The sequence below is a fragment of the Tyto alba genome, unplaced genomic scaffold, assembly GCF_018691265.1.
Source record: "Tyto alba isolate M040663 unplaced genomic scaffold, T.alba_DEE_v4.0 Super-Scaffold_45, whole genome shotgun sequence".
NCBI lineage: Eukaryota > Metazoa > Chordata > Aves > Strigiformes > Tytonidae > Tyto > Tyto alba.
The window spans coordinates 30,599,361-30,621,018 of NW_024881321.1; the positions used below are offsets into that span (position 1 = coordinate 30,599,361).

The 21,658-nt window shown below is 40.1% G+C and overlaps 1 protein-coding gene across 2 annotated transcripts in view; it reads right to left on the reverse strand.

Moving 5' to 3' along the window:
• Nucleotides 1-5,112: 5,112 nt before the first annotated feature.
• The window catches only part of NALCN (sodium leak channel, non-selective), a 248,499-nt gene continuing 231,953 nt past the window's right edge, over nucleotides 5,113-21,658 (reverse strand). For both annotated transcript variants that reach the window (XM_042806091.1, XM_042806090.1), the window contains 11 exons: nucleotides 21,063-21,182; nucleotides 19,924-19,992; nucleotides 17,933-18,081; nucleotides 17,146-17,239; nucleotides 16,234-16,366; nucleotides 15,544-15,659; nucleotides 13,058-13,215; nucleotides 12,229-12,379; nucleotides 9,939-10,088; nucleotides 9,152-9,269; nucleotides 5,113-7,381 (listed from right to left, as the gene is read on the reverse strand). In XM_042806091.1, coding sequence (XP_042662025.1) covers nucleotides 7,188-7,381; nucleotides 9,152-9,269; nucleotides 9,939-10,088; nucleotides 12,229-12,379; nucleotides 13,058-13,215; nucleotides 15,544-15,659; nucleotides 16,234-16,366; nucleotides 17,146-17,239; nucleotides 17,933-18,081; nucleotides 19,924-19,992; nucleotides 21,063-21,182 — 1,452 coding nt within the window. In that variant the 3' untranslated portion in view covers nucleotides 5,113-7,187. The remainder of the gene's footprint in view (nucleotides 7,382-9,151; nucleotides 9,270-9,938; nucleotides 10,089-12,228; nucleotides 12,380-13,057; nucleotides 13,216-15,543; nucleotides 15,660-16,233; nucleotides 16,367-17,145; nucleotides 17,240-17,932; nucleotides 18,082-19,923; nucleotides 19,993-21,062; nucleotides 21,183-21,658) is intronic.

A 21,658-nucleotide genomic window follows, 5' to 3' on the forward strand; every position in this document is an offset into this window, starting at 1 on the left:
GCTGATTGGCTCAGTTTTGGTGCAGGGGTGGAGCTGACTTGGAGCTGGGGGAGCTTCGAGAAGCTTCTCACAGGGGGCCACCCCGATAGCCCCCTCCCCTGCTACTAAAAAACCCTAGCACTCACTCAAGCCCAGGACACCAGCACAGTCTCATCCAAAATGTCTCCCTGGGGTGTGGTTCCTGGTGTAAATTACCTCAAACTGCCCAACAATGTCTTGGGAAAAAGCGGTTGGAGTGGCACAGGGCAGAGCCAGGCTGTGCTGGCACCAGGCCGTGTGGCTGCCCAGGGAGCAAGGTGCAAGCTGCTCCTGAGACAGCTTTTATTGAGCTCCCCAGCCGCTCCCAGAGATCATAAGAAAGGCCTCCTCTATGCAAAGAATTTACAATCATACAATTAAAGGTGTGGTTTTAAAACCAATTAAGACGGCTGATGTGTAGACCTGTGGGAGCATTCTTGCTGTTAGAATAAAACCAAGGTTATTTGGGTTTTAAAACAGATCAATAGAAAAAAATCTTTAAACTGAAATAAGCATTTCCACAGGTATTCAAACTGATTTAGAGAAATCAATTTGCAACAACAGGTTAAATTTAAGCTGGTGCAACTTCCTCATGTAGATAAGCCCTTACAGATACATGCTGAATTGATGAATGCATAAAGAGTTGAAATACATCTATAGGCCAAGGTCAGAGAAACATTCTTGCTGTTGCTGATCTAATTAGATGAAGGTTTTACTACCTGAATTTTTAAATTTTACAGAGTTCAGAAGAAGAAGCAACTGAGCAGAAGAGTTAAACTGGCCAAGTTCAGGTCATTGTACCTCCTGATGGAAGAGCTGGAGCTGGCTACAAGCAGCTGCATTTGAGACCTTCTTACAGCAGCTAAACCAGTTCAGCGGATCATATCCTCAGGAGCGTCCACAGCACGGGAGTGGACAAACTGGACGCCTAACATCACCAATTTTAAAGTTTTGGCAGAAGATCTTAGGCAAGCCTTGCTGCGTCCATCAGCTGCTTTCGGCTGCCCAAGCACCACGGTGGCAGAGGTGTCGCTCCCGCGGCGGAGCAGCCTGAGGGGCCTGCAGCTGCTCAGCCTCTGCTGACCTTGGTAGAGCTTTAACCCCCCTCCACAGTGAGTGTGGTGGAAAAGCCAGGTTTGGCCATGGAGGACAGAGCCACAGGCACCTGTTTACATCTACCAGCTTTGATGAAGAGGTGGTTGTCTCCCATGGCGGGGTGGCCGGGGCCAGCAGTGCTTACAGGGGCACTGTAAAATTCACCACCACATGTCTGGTTGCACTGGAGGACTTGGCGGGCAGCTGAGGAGGAAGTGGGAAAAGTGATTTGTTATTTTCTTTGGTGCCGTTTAGTTTTTGAAATATTTGAAGTGCTTGGGAAGAAGACCCACAATGATGTCAGCAAACCAACGCTCTGGCTGAATTGATTGCAGCAAATAGAGCAAAATGTTCATTGTTGTGCAGCTTTTAACATACTGAAAAGAATGCCTGCATGCCATTTTTTCATACGACATTGTTCTTATGTCAGATGCAAAAATCTATAGGAATCATAGAATGGTTTGGGTTAGAAGGGACCTTAAAGACCCCCACCTAGTTCCAACCCCCCCGCCATGGGCAGGGCCCCCTTCCCCCAGCCCAGGGTGCTCCCAGCCCCGTCCAACCTGGCCTGGAACCCTTCCAGGGAGGGGGCAGCCACAGCTGCTCTGGGCACCCTGGGTCAGTGTCTCACCACCCTCGTCATAAAGAATTTATCCCTTATGTCCAATCTAAATCTACCCTCTTTCTGTTTGTCTTGTCACTACAGGCCTTGGTAAAAAAATATCTCTCTGCCTTTCTTATAAGCCCCCTTTATATGTTTCAAGCCTGCAACAAGGTCTCCCTGGACCCTTTTCTCCAGGCTGAACAACCCCAACTCTCTCAGACTGTCTTCATAAGGGATGTGCTCCAGACCCCTAATCATCTTCGTGGCCCTCCTCTGGGCCCACTCGATCAGGTCCTTCTTATACTGGGGCCCCCAAAACTGAACACAGCACTCTTGGTGGGGTCTCACAAGAGTGGAGTAGAGGGGCAGAATCCCCTCTCTCGACCTGCTGGCCACACTTCTCCTGATGCAGCCCAGGAGATGGCTGGCTTTCTAGGCTGTAAGCACACACTGCTGGCTCATGTCCAGTTTTTCATTTACCAGGATGAAATTATTCCTGGTGGACTTAAAAAAAAAAAAAAAAAAAAAAAAAAAAAAAGGGTGAATTTCTCTGCAAGATAAAAACTCATGGGGAAAATCAGTTTTTCATTGACCAAAGTATTGGTAATTTTAAGTCAAATACAGCAAATAGGTTTTGATGACATTTTAAACTAAAAGAAGAGTCAAACCCCAAAACCTCTTAACTGCAAAACTAAGGTGCATTTGAGAAATGGACACATTAAGAAAAAGGTAAAACATTTTTTTCTTTTAGGTAACTCCTTTTTCTTTCTTCTTTTTTTAGTTTTCTTTTTCTCCTCTTTTTTTTTTTTTTTTTCTTTTTCTTTCTTGTTTTTAAATATGCAGTAAATAGAATCCTCAGGCAGTATGAATTTAGAAAATCTGAGAGGTGAAAGTACCTGATCTATAGAGCACGCAGCTCTGTGGAATGGGTGCTGAGACAAAAAAGAAAGACTCATTACTCATAGAAACTGGCATCAGATACATTATAATGAAATCATAACTGTTGAATTCCCCATTTCTTGGGAGCATATACTGAGAATGCAGAATCTGCCAAGGCACTGTCTGCCTTTCATGCAATTCGAGAGCAAAACCTAAAAGAACACCCAAATAAAAGGCATGAGAGAGGATGTGACATCCAGCTTCTCTGCCAACAAATTCAAGGACCAAACCTCTTCTCTTACCTTCGGGAGTAAATATACTCACAAGAAATAATCCCAGCACAGCGACTTCCACCATGTGGAGGATCCAATTAAAACTTGACTGGCCAAGTCTCTACTTTTAAGTAAACACTGATATTTAAAACCACTGATGTCTGTCTGGTATAAACCCATTTGTTTCCAACCCTGGCAAAAGTTTTCCTGAAACAAAGCTGTGCCCACTGAGACACTGGAGGCTTGTGCCACTGGTGGCTGCTTCTTGAATTCAAAAAGAAGGAAAGGAAACACTAATGTCAACAGCTCTTCAGGCTGATGGATTTTTTTTTTTTCTTTCCTTTTCTACCTGTACTTAAGACATTTCTTGCCTTTCCAGAAAGCTGCCCTTTAATGAAACACACTTTTGTAGGTGCTGAAGTAATTTACCCCAGTTCCCCATTGCAGATATGCAAGTCGGGTAAAAGTATGAAACCAGTAAGGGTACTGGAATAAGTATCTGAGACAGGAACCTGTGGAAGGGGGATAAAAGGCCACTGCCCGTACACTTAGCTCACTGATGGGTTAATAACTTGGTGCTTAGAGGTTCTTCACTGAGAACAATGGGCAACAGCTGCTAATGGGGTCCGACACTCGCCCTTGGGAAGAAGAGGAAGGTTAATTGAATTCTAGTGAGGCTCCCTTTGTGTTGCAGAGCAATTGAACAAACCAGGGCAGCCAACTTCCCAGCACCAGCTTATGCATTGTGGCAAATTCATCAGCAGTGTGCTCGAACTAGCTTCAACAGAGGGAATGAATTTAGCCTCCTAAAACTAAATTCGGGGAGAATCATATAATCCTATTGGTAATTCTGGATGACAGCTCAGGCCAATGTTCATTTTTACTTGCAGGAGAAGGAATTCGCATTCTTGGATGGGAGGTTTAGCACACTTCTTGCTTGCTGGGGCTCCAAATGTACTGTTACAACAGTGCGAACTCTTCTCCTGCTTCATTTATTCATGGGCATCCTTATTTGCACAGTAACAAGAGCTGTGGGCATGTTGTGAATAAAAGAAGAGAACAAAAAAGATTATTCTCGCAAAGTCATTCACTTGCTTTTGGCATCTAAATCTCTGGCTTCTCAGAAGCTGTGATACTGGTCTTCGAATGCAGACAATACAGAATGTAATGTTATTCTGAAGATGTTTTAAGCCTGATCGGTCCCCATTAGTTAAAACAATGATGCTATTTTCAGCTTGCCAGATAAAAGTGTACTTTATGTTTTTAGCTTTTAATTCAGTTGGATATCTTCCAGTAGCAAATGGTTTCAGGTTATTAATTTCTTCATTACAAAAGTGATTGTCTGAAATCTGACCTGACTTTGGAATGATATTGCGATACGTCTTTGCTGCATGTTCTCAGACTTCCCACAAGCTGGTTTTTATGTGAGCGCTGACAACATGCACTACACTTTTTGCCCACCCAAGCCATGAAGACTTTTACAACTTGCTTCCTATGAAATAGAGCTCTCAGTGGATGACAAGGAGTTAAACGCTTCCTTCTTTTAATTTGTGTAGGATAACTCTGGATTTAATTCCAGGGGTCAAAAGCACTGTAGGTAGTAATATTCCCCTGGCAATTTTTTGTTTACCTTTGTCTAGGGTCTGTTCTTGTTTGAACTTTCTCTCAGGCTGTCTGGACTAACAGATTTCCTGATGCACTATTTCCTCTTTGTGTCTCTCCATTGTTTGTGCAGGCTGTTTGAACTTCAGTCACTCTTTAACCTTCTCTGCTTCTTCACCTTCATGTGCAAATGTTCATTGGTTGCTCTGCTGCAGAGTAGGAAGTTATCACCTTCTTTAGTTATGTCTGCGGTGCTATACTATGGAGATTTTCACCTTCACCTAGTCACCTGGGTGCTCTAGTATACATTATTTTCATGTTTCCACAACTCCATTTCACACACACACACACACACACACGCATATTCACATCCAGACTCTAAAGCAAAAAAAAAAAAGAAAGTGGGTTAAATAGAAATAAATAATCAACAGTCCTCTTTAGTCCCATTTTTTGAATGATACGCCTCGTGGCAGTACTGATGAGGTCGGTTGCTGGACTTACCAGAAAAACAAAGGCCCTTCAACTAGAAGAATCTGAAAACATCTCTCTGAATAGTCCCATACACCTAACCACTATGCAGCATTATCACTGATGAGCCAGATATAACGACTGCAGTTAGAATGAAAACCAGAGGGAAGAATATTGCTTAAAGCAACTCACTTTTATTGACAGAGTACTGTAAGGCAAGGAAAAAATGTTTGCCAGATTTTTTAAAAAGAAGATTTGCAGCAAGAATGATTCAGAAAGATCTGCAGTTCAATATATTATTGAACTTTCAAATATACTATCTTTTATAAATCCAATATTTATCTTTTTGTCATATATACAAAAGCTCAACTTATACAAGCAGAAACCAGAACACAAAGTAATGGATTTGCATATGAACTTTTGTTAATGGTTCGTAATCTAGTAAACAAGAGAATGCGCACGTTCTGTTACTATAGAGTTACAGTTGACTAGATTTAAACTTAAATATACCCCAAAACACATAAAGAAACCACCAAATACAGATGTGTTCAATATGACTGTTTTTCAAAAAAATCTAAACTGTGTTCAACCATACAGAGGGAACAAAACATTGACAGATGCCAAGAAAACTGTATTTTATGGCCAAAACTAATTTTGCATTTGTGGTGAAGGAATCTGTAAAATCAGTGGTGTATTCTGACCACTCTACATTAATATTTTGGCCAGAAAACTTTGCAAAGCACTGGCTTTTGTCTGCTTTTTAAAGGATATATATTTTTAAAGTGGTGATGTACATTAGCTGTGAGCCTCTTACAAGATCTCACATCAGGCCATGTTAGAGCAACCTATCATTTCCATAGGAAACAATGGTAACAGAAAGGTCCCAGCTATGCTAAAAACCCAGTCGGCAGCCAAGCTACAAAATCTGCAACCTCTTAGTTCTTCCCTGAGGGAAGGGCACATTTTTACCTCACATTTTTATACAGTCTTAAATTCTGAAACTAACAAACTCTGCTGCGTTTTGTGGCTTTTCTTCTCCACCTCTGTATGTGTATAGCATTGGCCTTTCACTGGAAAAACTTTTATGAAAGGGATAGCTGCTTTTTCACCAGTGATAATGTAGCACTATTGGTGCTTCATAAAATAAAAGAAGGCTAACATGTCAAAATATGATGCATTGGTATAAAAGGGACAAAGGTACTTAACCACAGTACAGTGTCATGCCTTAGCTTTGCAGGGCTGTAGCATGAGTAGTAACATGGGTAAGTAAAATTCACTTCTACCTGTACAGGCAAAACTGGACTGTATTTTAAAAGCCATACAATACTACTCTGTAATTAGAACCCCCACCATGCTAGTTTTTATCACACAGACAAGAAGAAAGTTATCTTATGACTACACAAGGAAATGGGACCCAAATAACAGGAGAATAATGACACCATACATATATGTAATGAGCATATTCTGAAAATGAAGCATTAACCATGTTTTTCACATGGAGGTCTTTTGCTGGATAGTTAAATGCACAGTTTTCATGTCTTTTTTTTTTTTTTTCTTTTTTTTTTTTTTTCCTATTTTCTCTATGAAAATCAAGCTCTTTGCATAATTAACCAAAACCCCAAAATATTTACATTTTAAAAGCCAATCATTCACCTTCTGATTTTAAAATTAGTGATCTTGTATCTTGCATATTTTAAAAATAGGTCCAGAAAAAGCTTCAGAATTGTAATTGAGAATCTGTACTTTGTAAAAATACTTTCCTTGAACATGAAGTCAGTGCTGACCTCTTCAGGTCATTTGTGAATAATAAAATCTTTCCAGAGAAATGTTACTAAATAAGTACTGAGGGAAAACACAAAAAGAAGAAATACATTACCCCTGTATTGTAAATTGTTGCCACTTTAAAGTATGGTACCACAGATGTATGCATATCAAAATACATTTTCATTATGTAGCTACAGAACATATGAAATCTTTCAATGCTCTGTCTGCTAAAGGCAATACAGTCTCTCTGGCTTTGCTAGTACTGCTATTGTATACAGGTTTCTCAAAGTACAGTTATACCTATAGAGGTGAATGCTAATACCTAAGTGTGTGCTATGCTTCATACAGCAGAAGGATAAGCATTTGAAAAAATTTATGACACTGATTTTAAAGAAATCGTACATCACACACAGTCTTCAATTCTAAACATAGAAAATTAGATTGTACTTGAAGTGGTTGTTGTTGCAGCATGACTTAATTATTTCTCAGATATCAAGAAGGTCCTCTCCACTCTCATCACTCTCCACAGTTAATTGTCTTGTCCACCATTTCTTGACTTCTGACCCACAAGAAGCAGCATCAGACATGGGATTCATTTTGCATACAACAGACTTCATAGTTGAACGTCCACCAAAGCGGAGGTTGACTGAAGACACTGAATGGCTTATTGGTTTGGGGGCTATGAAATTAAACAGAAAGTTCTGTATTAGAGTAGGTCTGCTTCTTGAACATTTTTTCTTAGAATTTGTGTATATAGACCTAGCTGGATTGGGGCAGCTTTAAACTGATTTAATGCAGAAAGAGTAGGGTTCTGTTCTAATGCTTGGGGTTTTTTTTCAGCTCCAGCTGTTCACGCTGTTGCCACTAATCTCTTGGTAGAGCAGTTTAACTGAGCAGTGCCTCATTTCCTTCTGCTGGGATAGCCGACCCAAAAGATCTATTATTACCTGGCTGATTGCAATTTAAATGGTTTAGGCAGTACTTACATGAGCTAACCTGCTAGCAAAATGGTGAAAGTGGTAAGTGCCAGAAAAGGGGAGAGAAGAGTGCATTTAGGGGGTGGCAGCTACACCTAGAAAGTGGTATTTAACTATGGCCTAGGGGTGGAAGCCAGTACAAGGTGCTGGTATGGCTTTAGGAAAGCACTAAAACACACGTAAGTATATAAAACCCACAACTGATGTTGATGATGCTATTTGTGATCTTAAATACCTATCTTTGTTGGATTGGAGGCAGACTACTTATCATCTGCTAGGCTGTACCGTGCATGGATGTGACCCTCTTTTTCTGAGACTGTCCAGTGAGAAACATTCAGGATTGACATGGCCAAGATCAGTGCTAAGAAAGGAAACCCTGAACTCCTAATTCTCACTTGACAAACCTATCCAGTTGACTATGGTAGTACGATTCCTCCTTAGCACACTCCTTCTTTTACTCTTTCTCTCTGTAACAACAAAGTCCTGCTCTCTGCTGCTCAGTGACATTTAAGTGGAAAACATGGATTGAAAGTTCTCTATTAAGCTGTCCTGTTTCTTCAACAACTACTGTGGTCACAAAAGTAGGGTTAATGGTACTCATAGGATGACCATCTCCTTTAATTCCACTTAGGTATGATTAGGGTCTGAACACTGCCTGCCTTTGAAGGCTGACTTGGAATAGGACTGACTGATGACAGCTGAAAGCAGGTTGATGTGCACTCACCTAACCTGCTGGTCATGAGTGTGGCAGGCAGCAAAGGTCAATATGCACTTTAAGAGAGAATATTTCAGGTGGTGGAGATGGTGGAGAGTGTTCTTCAGATAAAGACTTAATATAGCCTCAGACTGTACCTGTGTACCTCTCCCATGCTCCTATAAGTACCCTCCTATAAGGCATAGTCTAGTCTTTCTTTTCTAGCAGACTGTAGTTTCTCGAATAACTTGAGGATGTTTCCTGTTTCTGAGAAAATAAACGGGAAACGTACACCTGGCCAATTCCTGGCTGAAGTGAAGATATTAAAACGTACTATTTTGGTGTCAGGTATCAATCATATGCCCAGTATGCTTAGACAAGACAAGGCACTCAGAAGTTATGACTGTTGTTAGGAAAAACTTCATTCATTTTCACTATGCTTTATATGATAAAAGAGAACTCTAAATGCACAAGATGCTATCTAAACATATGGGACAGCACAGCCCCAAATCCAAAGATCCTGAGTAAACGTATGGAAAAGTAAAAGAACACAAGCACCTCCACATGGCAGTGATTGAGCCCATCTTCCAAACTTTCAGAATTGGGAGGAAGGGGAGAGATTGCTGCATTTCATCATGCATGAAGGCAGAAAAACTCTGACGTGGGTGCAAGCAGCAGTGGGCACATAGAACTGTGATTCATGAAGCCTCTCAAGGCCTTGCTGTGTAGCAGTGTTTTGGCATGTGGGGGACTCTACTGATAAATGTTTTTCACTCACCCGATGGCATACGCCATTGTCCAAATTTTCGCTGAGGTTTCCCAGTATCTGCAGAGTCTTGTCGATAGCCACCTCTGTCAGAAAGTGTTGGGCTAAGGAGCTGCTGTTGGCTACTTGTCTGAACAGAGAAAAAAGAATCTCAGTCATAGTTACCCATTACATGGGGACAATCCTAAGAAAGGTTACCTTTCTATCCTGTTTCCAAGCTTTATACATGAATACAAAGAAAACATACTGCCTTTTGTTAAGGCAGCATGGTTTCTACTCTTTACTGTCCCAGAAAACTACTAATAGGAAAAAAATATAAAGACCATTTTGGGATCAATTCCATTATACAGTTCCACTGAGGGGTATGAAATTGCTGCCAGTCTTCTACAGTGGAGTCCTTATGTTGTAACTTCTTCATTCCCTACCCTGGAAGAGCCCAGGTCTCCTACTCAGAGGACCCAGCATGGCCAATGTCATCATTCTCACTGTAAACACTACTTCAGAGTGCTTGAACAGGAAAGCTTCGCATCCCTGAGCCTGTACACAGCTCGTGCTAGAGCTGAAATTTGGTTATGCCTGAGTTGTACATTTGAGTTTGCTCTTTATGATGCTAGCAAGACAGCTAACTAAGCTGGGGAATTACTGCCTTAGACCATCTTGCCTTTATATCTGAAGGCAAAGACTGAAGCAAACCAAGATATTGCTTTCAACTTTTCCAGTTAAAATTATGCTTAAAAAGAATAAATAAGAAACATGGAAGTTTTCTGAATTTGGTTGGATAGTCTTCTGGTCAACGTACCTCTGGCTGTGCACTGTTATCCTGATTAACAGCATTCATATCTTCACTTGGTTGTGTTGTCTCAATGCTGGGAGGATTCAGAAATCGGCTCAACTCCTGCTGTTGACTCTCTCGTAGACTATGGATAATGCTGCATGACTGCTGTTGTTTCTATCAAGGTACAATATGTAACAACAAAGATGCACTCATTGGTGTGTCACAGTGTTTGATTTTTTGAAAGCCTTCTACATATTTAACCAAACAGTGAGTGCCAGATGTGGATACCAGGTGCATCGATAAAACTACATATATCAGATGGTTGCTATCTAAATAAAGTCACTTCCAGCATATGTCTAACCTTTATGTAGGGAATAGAGGATGAAATTTATAAACTATATTAAGTGGAAGGCAAATTGTTCAATTGTTGGTTTAAACCTAGAGTTTAAAAACATAAAGTTTTGAATTTATGAGTTAAAAGTTCTTGCAAAGAAAAAGAAAGGAGGAAATTGGTATAAGTTCACTAAGAATTACATGAAGGCAATGAAAAAATTCTGATTTATTTCATGGACTTTGGAACAGACTGTCAGTAAGACTGAATAAAACAGTAGTGGAAACCTTAGGACTGAGTATAGGTTTACAGTACAAATAGAAAAACAAAACCACTACCATTATGATCTTACAATCTAATTTGCCCTTAAATTAAAATAAACAGCCCTTCGAAGGGTTTCACTTTCCTGGGTAGTTTTCACATGCTCCCCCTAGAGAGACTTAGAGACTAACAAGAGAATCTGAAAATATATATTAACTTCCATAATTACAGTCAATTTATAAAAGGTTCATATAATGTGAAATGATCTGAACCATATTATTAGAGTGAAATGAATAGCATATTTACTTTAACATAGTGTAATTCAATATCATAATGGAATGAACAACAGAGTTGAACAAACCAGAATTGAGAGCTGAGATTAAATTTACTGCCATTATTATTACAGAGATGAGATCAAAATGAAACTATCTATCTGAATATGCCTTGAACACTGATGTTTCAGCTGGAATGTACATTACATTCAAATTGTCCAGTTATGTTTTTTTAAAAATTTACAAACAGTAAAGTCAGATCCCATGATCACAGATCTCTATGCAAAACTGCCACTCGCAAGAGGTAAGCTTTTATAAAAATAAAAAATATATGCATCAAAACCTGGACTCAGCCTTACAGTAACTGAAAAATCAGTCATTAAGGCAACCAGGTTGTTACTTTTATATAAAAGAAGAGCTGGTTTTGGATGAAAAGAGGAGACTAACTGCAAAACCTAGTTCAAATTTACTGAATTTTTTTAATGTAAATTTCATCCGAGACAAACTTCAACTAGCATATACTGTTGCTATCCCGAGCAAAGGCAAAAACATTTCTGGCAATAAGAAGCACCGTGTAAACAGAATACAGAAGCACTGGCTAGGCCTATACTAGTAAATGGAACGGACGGGGATTTCCTGCAGTGCTGAAGCCAAGCGACAGGCCAGGACTTGCATGACCTGGCTAATCTTCCCTCTGCCACTCAAGACAGCTTCAACCATCGCCTACTGGGAGCAGTCTCCACCTGACCCACACCTGGAGGGCAGTGGTGGTCCGACAGCAGTGGTGTGGGAGACCATAAAGCAGCGGTCTGGAGGGGTATGCGCATGGACGGGCCAAAACTGTGCCGGGGAACGTGCTAAGGAGAGAGGGTGACCCCGGCCCAGTCCTCAGCCAGTGCCTTGGCCCTGCTTAATTTTCTGGCATAGACACAGCTGCTGTGTGCTACGGTTCATTTGCCCGATTTGCATGTACACGCTGCTCATTTGCACACACAGCTACCGTAATGGCTTATTCAAATGGTGTATCTTGATACAGGTTCCATTTGAAGAGTCACCTGACTGATCATGGTATTTTCTGCCAGCAGAGGCAAGGAAATTATAAAATTACATTCTGTGAGGCAGGATTAGGCCTATGGGCTTTCATCAAATTACATTGTTTTTGATTTATTCCTTTGACTTTGGTCTCTGCACATGCATCTTCCTGCTGCATTGAAAAGACAGATAAATTTTTGGCAGGAAGACAGTTTTTGCCTTCAAAAGATGCTTATTTTTGTAGCACTTTCAACTGAGCTGTAACATACTTTTTTGCTGAGTTAGCAACTGCTACATACTTCTTCACATAAAGATTATTGTGACTTGAGAGTAAATGAAGCATAGTGACAGCAAATTCCAGCACTGATGAGCAGCACAATTTCTGCAACCATTTAGATCCTGGTTTAGCTTGACTTACTGCTCTGATTCGCTTTAAGCACTTCTTCAGCCACATGCGTATGGTCTGTTTGGCCACCTCCTCTTCTATAGTATATTCCAGTTGTTCCCTAGCAAGCAGCTCTTCCAGTTGAAGACTTTTTCTGATATCAACAGATCTATATGAAAGCATGCTGGAAGAAACATAGATTTCATTTTATTTATTTATTTATTTATTTTCAAATTCTGGTGACCTTACTTTTAGTTTAGAAAATCAAAACTCATAATTCAGATCTTAGTGCAAAAATGCTAATCCAGGTATGTGCAATAGAATTGTATTTGAAGCTAAAAAATGCTGAGATGCTTCCAGAAGTGATTTGTGATGCTCAAAACAAATGAAGACCATATCACTTACATCTAGCTTTCCAATACAGGTGAGCTGCTGAACTGTAAGCAACTAGGGCACTTGTGGTGGTTATTTTTTTTTTTTTTTCCCTAAGTGTTTAAGCTTGGATAATGTTCCCATAAAAATTTTATTTCCAGTCAGATTCACTGTCGTGTTGCTACACATGTGGGGACAACATTTCATTGCTCAGGATACAAGAACAACACATGACTTCTGTTTATGAACAACTGTCTCCACTGAAAAATTTAAAATTACTTAGAGTTGGTTCCCTAGGACCTGTGTTTTCCACCACTAATATTTTTGCAGGAAAAAAAGGGAAATCTAAGTTTTGTATTACATGTAAAATGGCAGTCCCTCTGTGGCTACCAGTCTTGCCTTTTCCCAAGCCTAATGAACACCTGTTAGCCTGGAGAGAAATACAGGCCACTATAACCGTTGTACAAATTTAGATAAAATCTCGGAGTACCTGAGCACATCATGGAAAGTGACATCACCACCATTATGGAGCCGTTCCATTTCGTAGCACATGTGCTTGAATAGCAGCTTATCCTTGTCAAGATCCACCTCCAGCCTGCCCCGCAGAAGCCTCAACAGAAATTTCACTCGGAAGGTAGGAATTACTCCCTGGGTAAAATTGCATAATAAAGGGTAAATTATTACTGTGACCTAACAACCAACTCAGACATCCAACTTGATCAGTGAGAGAAACACTATTTCTCCAAAGACTCTGTGTCAAATCCTGGCCTATTTAAGTCACTGTGAACATATTACTGAAGAATATACACATGCAGCCAGCTCTTCAGCACATTCATGGAAGTCTTTGTTGTTGTTTGACTGATATACAATGAGAATCTGTACTGTTAATTTTGTCAGAAATTTTCAAAATTGCTTGGGGATTTAGTTTCCCCATTTGCATTCATCTGTAATGAAAATGATATGCCTAAAGAGCTTCCTTTGAAAAACTGGAATTAAACTACAATTTAAACATTCACAGCCAGGCCTATGTCTGGCTGTAAACCTGTCCCCGTCTCTGTGCATCTTCAGACAGGAGAATGTTGGGAGTTTACAAGGAAGATTTTTCTAAGGTCTTCTTCTCTAAGAGTCAACCTAGCACATGTTGCACTTCTTGTGTGTTCTGCTGTTAAAAAATTAGGACTGAAAGTATTTCTCCCTGAAAATGTGGTATCCATACTCTTTAAATATTTTGTTCTGCTAAATGATCCGGACTGAAACTACTTTTGTTGTAATGCGTTGTTCCACATCAGAGAGAGATACTGTCAGTGCTGGGCATGATGGATGCAGAACTCTCCACCTCCATCAGTACAGACTGTGGCTTACATCTCCAGCACAACCATGTACCAACTATAAGCAATCAATTTTTTTCACCATAATCTTGTTCATATTAAAATCTTAGTGATGTCCTGAATCGTTCAGGTAACAATTTAACTTGTGCGGGCATCCGAACAGCTCAGTCTCCCAGATGCTCCTCTCATCCCAGAATCACAGAAGGGTTGAAGTTGGAAGGGACCTCTGGAGGCCACCTTGTCCAAACCCATGTGCTTAAGCAGGGCCTCCTAAAGCCAGTTGCCCAGGACTGTGTGCAGGTGTTTTTTGAGTATCTCCAAGGATGGAGACTCCACAATTCCCTGGGTAGCCTGTGCCAGTGCTCAGTCACCCTTACCGTGAAAAAATCTTTCCTGAAATTCAGAGGGAAGCTCCTGTGTTTCAGGTTGTGCCCACTGTCTCTGGTCCTGTCACTGGGCACCACTGAGCAGAGCCTGGCTCCGTCCTCTTTGCTCCCTCCCTGCAGGTATTTATACACATTGATGAGATCCCCCTGAGCCTTCCCTTCTCCAGGCTGAACAGCCCCAGCTCTCTCAGCCTCTCCTCATAGGAGAGACGTTCCAGTCCCTTCATCACCTCCATGTCCCTTTGCTGGACTCTTGCCATTATGTCTATGTCTCTGTTGTACAGAGGAGACCAGAACTGGACCCAGGACTCCAGGTGTGGCCTCACCAGTTCTGAACAGAGGGGAAAGATCCTCTCCCCTGGCCTGCTGGCAATACTTTTCCTGATGCAGCCCAGCACACCAGTAGCCCTCTTCTGCAAGGGCTCATGTTCAACCTGGTGTCCACCAGGACCCCCAGGTCTTTTCCTGCCAAGCTGCTTTCTAGCTGGTCAGCCTGCTATATGTACTGGTGCCTGGGGTTGTTCCTCCCTAGCTGCAGGACTTTGCACCTCTGCTCATTGAACCACATGAGGTTCCTGTCATCCCATTTCTCCAGCCTGTTTAGGTGCCTCTGGATGGCAGCATGACCCTCTGACCTATCAGTCACTCCTCCCAGTCTGGTGTCATCTGCAAACTTGCTGAGGGTGCACTCTGCCCCATCATCCAGACTGTCAATAAAGATGCTGAACAGGATTGGACCCAATATTGACTCCAGGGGTACATCACTAATTACTGGCTTCCAACTAAAATCCATGCTGCTGATCATCACCCTCTGGGCCTGGCCATTCAGCCAGTTTTCAGACCACTTCATTGTCTTCTCATCCAGACCATACTTCATCAGGTTCTCCATGAGGATATTACAGGAGACAGTGCTGAAATCTCAGCAAGGCCTTTCTGAAGATCAGACACATAAATGGATGTGAGTCTGTAGACTTCCAAGGGAACAACTCTCAGGGAGCCAGGAGGAAAAACTGTATTGTATTGATCCTACAAATATTTATACTTGGTTTTAAATCTATTATTATAAGTACTTCACAGTATTAACAAATACAGGCTAGTGTTTGAAGGGCCATGAACAGTGTTAGATCACGCTCACTGAACTTTCAGAACTTGAACAGTAACCACCCAGTGAGTTTTGTCATAACACTTTGTCTTCCCCATATGTTTCTTCAAGGAAAAATGTAAATTTACTGGATTTCTGTGCTCATTATCAAGTTTCTTACCTCTCTTTTGTCATCAACCATGTTCCATATAATTTGAAAATGCCTAAGATCATTATAACTTAAAAGTTGATCTTCTTCAGTTGAGTAAAACAATGAGAAATTCTCCACAATGATAGCTGAAAACCACAAAACCAAAATACACTATAAAGAAAGTCTGTAGTTACATTATAACTGGTTAACATCTATAAGCAACAACGAATTTCAACAGCATATAAACTCTGTTGTGCAAACTTCACATTAATAAATGCCTTTAGTTATATGTTCAGCTGATGATTTTGAATGGGTAATATAGTGTCACGATACGTCAAAATTCACTGTGTTCACTCTTTAAAAGCTGTATCTTAAATGATAGTGAGAAGCCTAATCTGACATCTTCTAAGATCAATTAGGTGAATTCCAATGATGTTGGAAAAATGTTAACTGGAGGAAGGAAAAGCTCTGAAAATAGTATTTCTTAGGGTAACTATACTCTACAAATACAACACATCTCTTTATTCAAAAGGCTTTAATTTCCAAACTTCCTGAGTTTTAGCATACACCATGCCAGGGAAGCATCAAAACCATCATATGAACATAAGGTAACAGTGAAGGTACAAGGTAACCTCATACTTAAATAGCACAACAGGCTCTCATCTAACATGCCACATGTCAAGGTGGATCTTTTTGTTATTAATGTATATTTTCACTTACCAACAAGCAAGTTTAGCATGATGTATGCAATGATGACATAAAATGAACAGAAATACATAAGAGCACCAGCATAATTTCCACAGTCTGTTTTCCAGTAGGTGCTGTTATCTGGTGTGCAAAATGGAGGCTGAACCTTCAAAACCAAAACAAAGTCAATCATAAAAAGAGACTCTTAATTTCTCTGCAATCAATACAATACTTATGACTATCATATGTTTAAAGCTTTCCAATTAGGGAATAATACTGTGGGCATTATTATGGGTAGGTTTTAATTGTTTCTTTAGTAGTTAGAAATCAGAAAACAGATAGAGGTATGACAAAAAATGCCTAGGCATGTATCTCACTACCACACACAAGGTGCATTGTACATTATGTCATTGTAAAGAGACAACTTGGTGCTCTGAAGTGTGGTGGTTTCCAGAAAGCTTTCCTGTACATTAATTTTAAAAAGGAAGGGAATAGGACTTTCATTGCAGTGGAAACCACAGACAGAAATTTACTTGGGCAAAATAAAATGGTTCATGGATAAATTTTGTGGTCATTAAGACTACTATTCACAGAGAATGAGCCAAAGTGCAGGCATTAAAGACAAAGTTAATGTGAAAAGTCACCTTGCCCCAGTCAAAGCAGAGATAACTGGAAAAGTGAGTTACTGCACTTCTGATTTTGACAACATATTTTTATTTTTGTTTTAAAATCATGTAATAGCCTAGCCCCATGAAGTATCACACTGAGTGTATGATTTGAACTGCAAGTTGTGTGTCATGTTCTAAAGTTTGGCAAACATCATACCTCTTGAAGAGATAAAGGCAATCACAACATTCTTTGTACAAAGCTAAGATACTGGAAACACTTTGAGATGCAAAGGTGTCTCCTGTTTGTCTACTTTATCTCTGGCAGTATTGTATTTACCATGCAATCATGCATAATTTTGTTCCAGTCTTCTCCAGTAACTATTCTGAAGAGTACAGTAATAGCCTTGCCAGCTGATGAAAAATTCGCATGTCTGTTTTAAAGAATAAGAGAGAGATATATCATTTCACGCCCCAGAACTAAAATGTTGGCAAGAAAAAATGCAAAACATTTCAATTTTCTACTGTCCTACTTTTTTAAACTAAAAATAGTTATAGTATTATTTGAATGAGCTCACTGAACTGTTTATTCCATGACTTAAGATATAATAACTGAGTTTAGCTCAGACACACGTCTGAGTATTTTGGCTCATTTTATCAAAGAGCTAAGGCAGACTCAAGGCCAGATCCTATCTCCTTTCTCCATTCTCTTCCTGAAGCCTGATGATGCTACTGATTAGGAAATCTCCAGTTAACAGCCAGTTCACAGAACTGTCCCCTCTGTGTATCAGCCTGGTATATGGATCCTGTTCCTGGGTGATGCCAATAAGGTGTAGTAGGTATACTGTGTTTCAGCAGCTTGCGACTAGTGCAGTGCTGCTTTGAAGCATATTCCAGCTGGCGTAATGAAGAACAGCTCTCAGTCTGCTCTGGGCTGGATCGAGTATCATTTGGTCCAATGCACAAGGACTGGAAAGTGTCTTCTATCAGAAATTCTGTTTAAAGCTCTTCAACTAGACCTGGGAACTTGTCCGGTTTTTATCACGGATAAACTTCTCTCTAGCAGAATGTGATTTTTTCAGGCTGTTTAAAAAACATTCCCATGAGGCAGTAAGCACATACTGTACCTGTTAATGTTCTCTCCATACTTCACTGTACCAAATAAAACCACTCCAGCAAAAGCATAACAAAGAAGCAGTAAGAACATTCCCACTATGATGAAGAAACTCTTGTACATGCTGACAACCACAGTCAGGAGTAGCATTTTTAGTGTTACCTGGAAGGACAGAGCAAAAACAATCCGTGACGCCATTCAGGACAGCAAAGATAAAAGGGAAAAGAGAGTTATTGCACTTGCCATTTTGACAAAGAATTCTTTACACATATATGTTCATAGATGAGCCCAGTGAAATGGTACATTATGAATCTGATTGGAATTGAACATCTTGTGTCTTCCTCTGAAATTTAGTATGCTTTTTACTTGTTAAGGAGATCAGCACATCCGCCTAATTTACAAGGTCAAGATGCTGCTCCTCAAAGAGTATAGACAGGATAATACAGTGTAGGATAATACAGCAATAATACAGCATAAGCTTAACTATAATATTCTAGGATGACTATAGTCCGTAAGTATCAAAATTAGCATTGCGTGAATAGTGGTGCAGTAAACTACTTTGGGCTTATCTGAAAGAGATGTTAACTGTTAGATGGAAACCACAGATACTGCAGCCTACTTACAGGAATAGGTTGATGTATAGAGAAGGGGATTTCCTTAACATCAGCACAGCTTGATTAAACTACTAACTTCTCATATAAGTTGGACAAAGAGTTTAAGAAGACAGCATAATTCTGGAAAGTACATAGGCTATAGGCCTAGATAACAGATATTACTTTCCCATGCATGTATATTGTACATTTTACTCCTGACAAAAGTTATTACCCTAGATTGTCCTCACATCCTTAACCACTTTGGATGCTATGGAAAATTCTCTTTAATTAAACTGAGAGTAGTGGCTTTCTTTAGAATCATGCCAAACTGATAATTCATGCTAACTTCTAGTCATCACATTGCATCACAACAGATGAATTAGCGAAAGAGATACAGCTCCTAACATGAAAGCAAAAATGACTAGGTTAAAACCTGGAAAAAAACTTTAGAATCAGTCAGAAAGTTTTGAAGGCAATCACTTGGTCTGGCTGCACAGGAGAAGCAAGGATTTTTCATTTGACTTCCAAGGCTCTAGAGGCTCTGTGTAGTTTGATTGAAAGAAAACTTTTTATCTTTACTGAACAAACCCTCTGACTTACTGTTCTTAACCCTGGTGACCTAGTACAGCAGTCTTTTCATCACATTTACTTTAATATGTCAGACTTCACTGAAAATGTTTGGATAGTCTAAGAAGTTCTACTGCAAAAGAATGCAGAGTGTCACCACTTGTTAAACAAATGTGTTTGTTCTCTGCCTATGCTTATTCTGCCAGCCAACTCTCAATTACATCAGAGCAAATCTAAACACAAAAGAAATGTAAACTTTAGAAGTGACTTGCTTTGTCACCTTGCCAGTGTTTCCAGAAGAATATCTTGGCCCAGTATTTTTTTTTTAATTTGAACATAAATCCTTTACTGTGATAAAACATAAATTGCAGAGACACAAGATACAGACCTGCACTCTAGAGGAAGACACTTCTAAAGGAGAGCACTATCATAACAAGATGAGTGCATCAACCACCACTCCACTAGTCTTACAGAGAAAATAAATAAATAGCACTCACATCATACCACAGCGAAATGGAAAGGACTGAGAGTGGCACAATATATGTTCAGAGTTTCAGAGAGCATTTTTAAAAAACTCTGTGGTATTCCAGTTGCGCTTTTTTTTTTTTTTTTTTTCCAAAAATGAAGCTTTTCCAGTAACCATAATATAGTTCCATTATACACTATGCCTAAAATCCTGACATTTTTAAAGACAGCATGTAGAACTGGAGACTGCTGCTTGAAGTCTCCTTTTTTTCCTGCATATAAAATCGAGACTTAAAGAACGTGCACTAGAGCGGTGTAGTGACTAGTTCTTTAGTCTACATGAGCACTGCAATGGTTATAGTTCCTAATTTATACTTACATGCTTCCCACAAATGGAGAAAAACCTGAAGACAATTACGCATGCCCCCATCATGTATGTGTACGCATTCTGGAACAGAAACAGAGAAGACTTAATACACTGTCCCATCCATGAGATATCACAGAAAGATCGTGATAATTGCTCTTTTAATAATGTAGGGCAGTTGCCATATGAAATAAGAAATCATAAACAAGTAGCACCAATATTTCAGTAACAGTGGAGCAGTAAGAAACTAACAGAAGTTGCTCCACCGCTTCAAAAACACCAACCCAACTTCCTCACACATCAAACCAAAAAACCTTCAATACTCTATCAGCTGGGCTGTAGTTACGTCCTGCAGCCCCAGACTACTTGTCTAGGCAGCTGCTGGCTTACAGCAACTCCTCAGGCCTTCCAAGCTACTCAGCAGCAGGGAGCAAACTGTGAATGTCATGGAAAAATGACTAGTCACACAAGACAGGTTTTCCTCCAAACAAAGCTTTCATGAGACAAGAGAGAAGCCTGCAGCCATTATAGGGTTTTGACTTTGACAACTTGTGATTGTCGACAATACCAACTATCCCTTTTCCTTTGCTGGTAAATAAGGGAACCAACGGTGTAGCCAAATTTAAAAAACTGGGTTGGGATGGAGGGAGAGCTGATTTCCTCCCCTCTCCTCCATGCCTTCTTGGATTTGAATTCATAGCCCCTAAACCAAAACCAGTGGTCCAGAATGGTTGCTGGGTTTGGGACAGATTGTATTGCACAGCAGTTTTGCACCTATGCCTTCTTCCAGTCCTCTGATCCTGTCTGGATTCTGTGCATTGCCTCTCTTTTCCTTGATGCTCAAGAGACTGCTGTTAGCAAGAGCTCTCAGTCTCTTCAGATTCCTTCCTCTCCTCACTCACATCCCTCCTAAAGACTTCAGTTTTGTACCACATTTACAGACTTACCTCACATCAGTAAGACAGCTTTTGTATTTCATCATTGCCCAAGAAAACAATTCTTTCTTCTTAGTAGCAAGTTTAATTTGTTTCAGCCATATTTTGGCCTTATGAAACTCCCAAGGGTCTATCTGGATGTATAGCAGTGATTCTATTGCTGGTGCTTCACAGATAAAATCAAGCTTAATCACCGGAACTGTGTTTTGTAAATCTTACCAGTAAGGCAAAGTGAAGTATCACCCATATAACTCCAAGAGATGTCACCAAGAGATCGTACCGATTTCTTCTGCTTTGCCAGAAGCCAGAAGGTGACATGGCAATAATCTTCATTGTGACCTATGGATAAAAACAATTTCTCAGTTGTACGGAAGAAATGGTTATTTCTTGCTATAAGAACCTCTTTCATTCTTTAAAATGTTTGACCGAGTTCATCTTATTTCATAACAACCAAGGGCAGGTTTCATGTAAGCTAGCTGTTCACAAGTGGACAAGTTAGGCTGCTAGACTAACTGGATGATATAAGCTTCCCTTAGATGGAGGAAAACTGGTTCTTGTGGAATACCACAGATGACCAAGATCAGGGGATGAACAGTATTCTGGAAATGTTTCTCTCTCTCCATCAAGTATCGAAGGAAGGAGCGCAGCTGAATGCTTAATGTACAGATTGCTGAGGGGAATGTGGGCTTAAGATTTCTTATAGTTAAGCAAATCATGAGGTTAAGAAGATGATTATCTCAATAATATGTAGCTAAAAAAGGTAGTAATATCCCATCTAGCTAGCTGTCTATAAGCAGGCTAAAATCATATAAGCA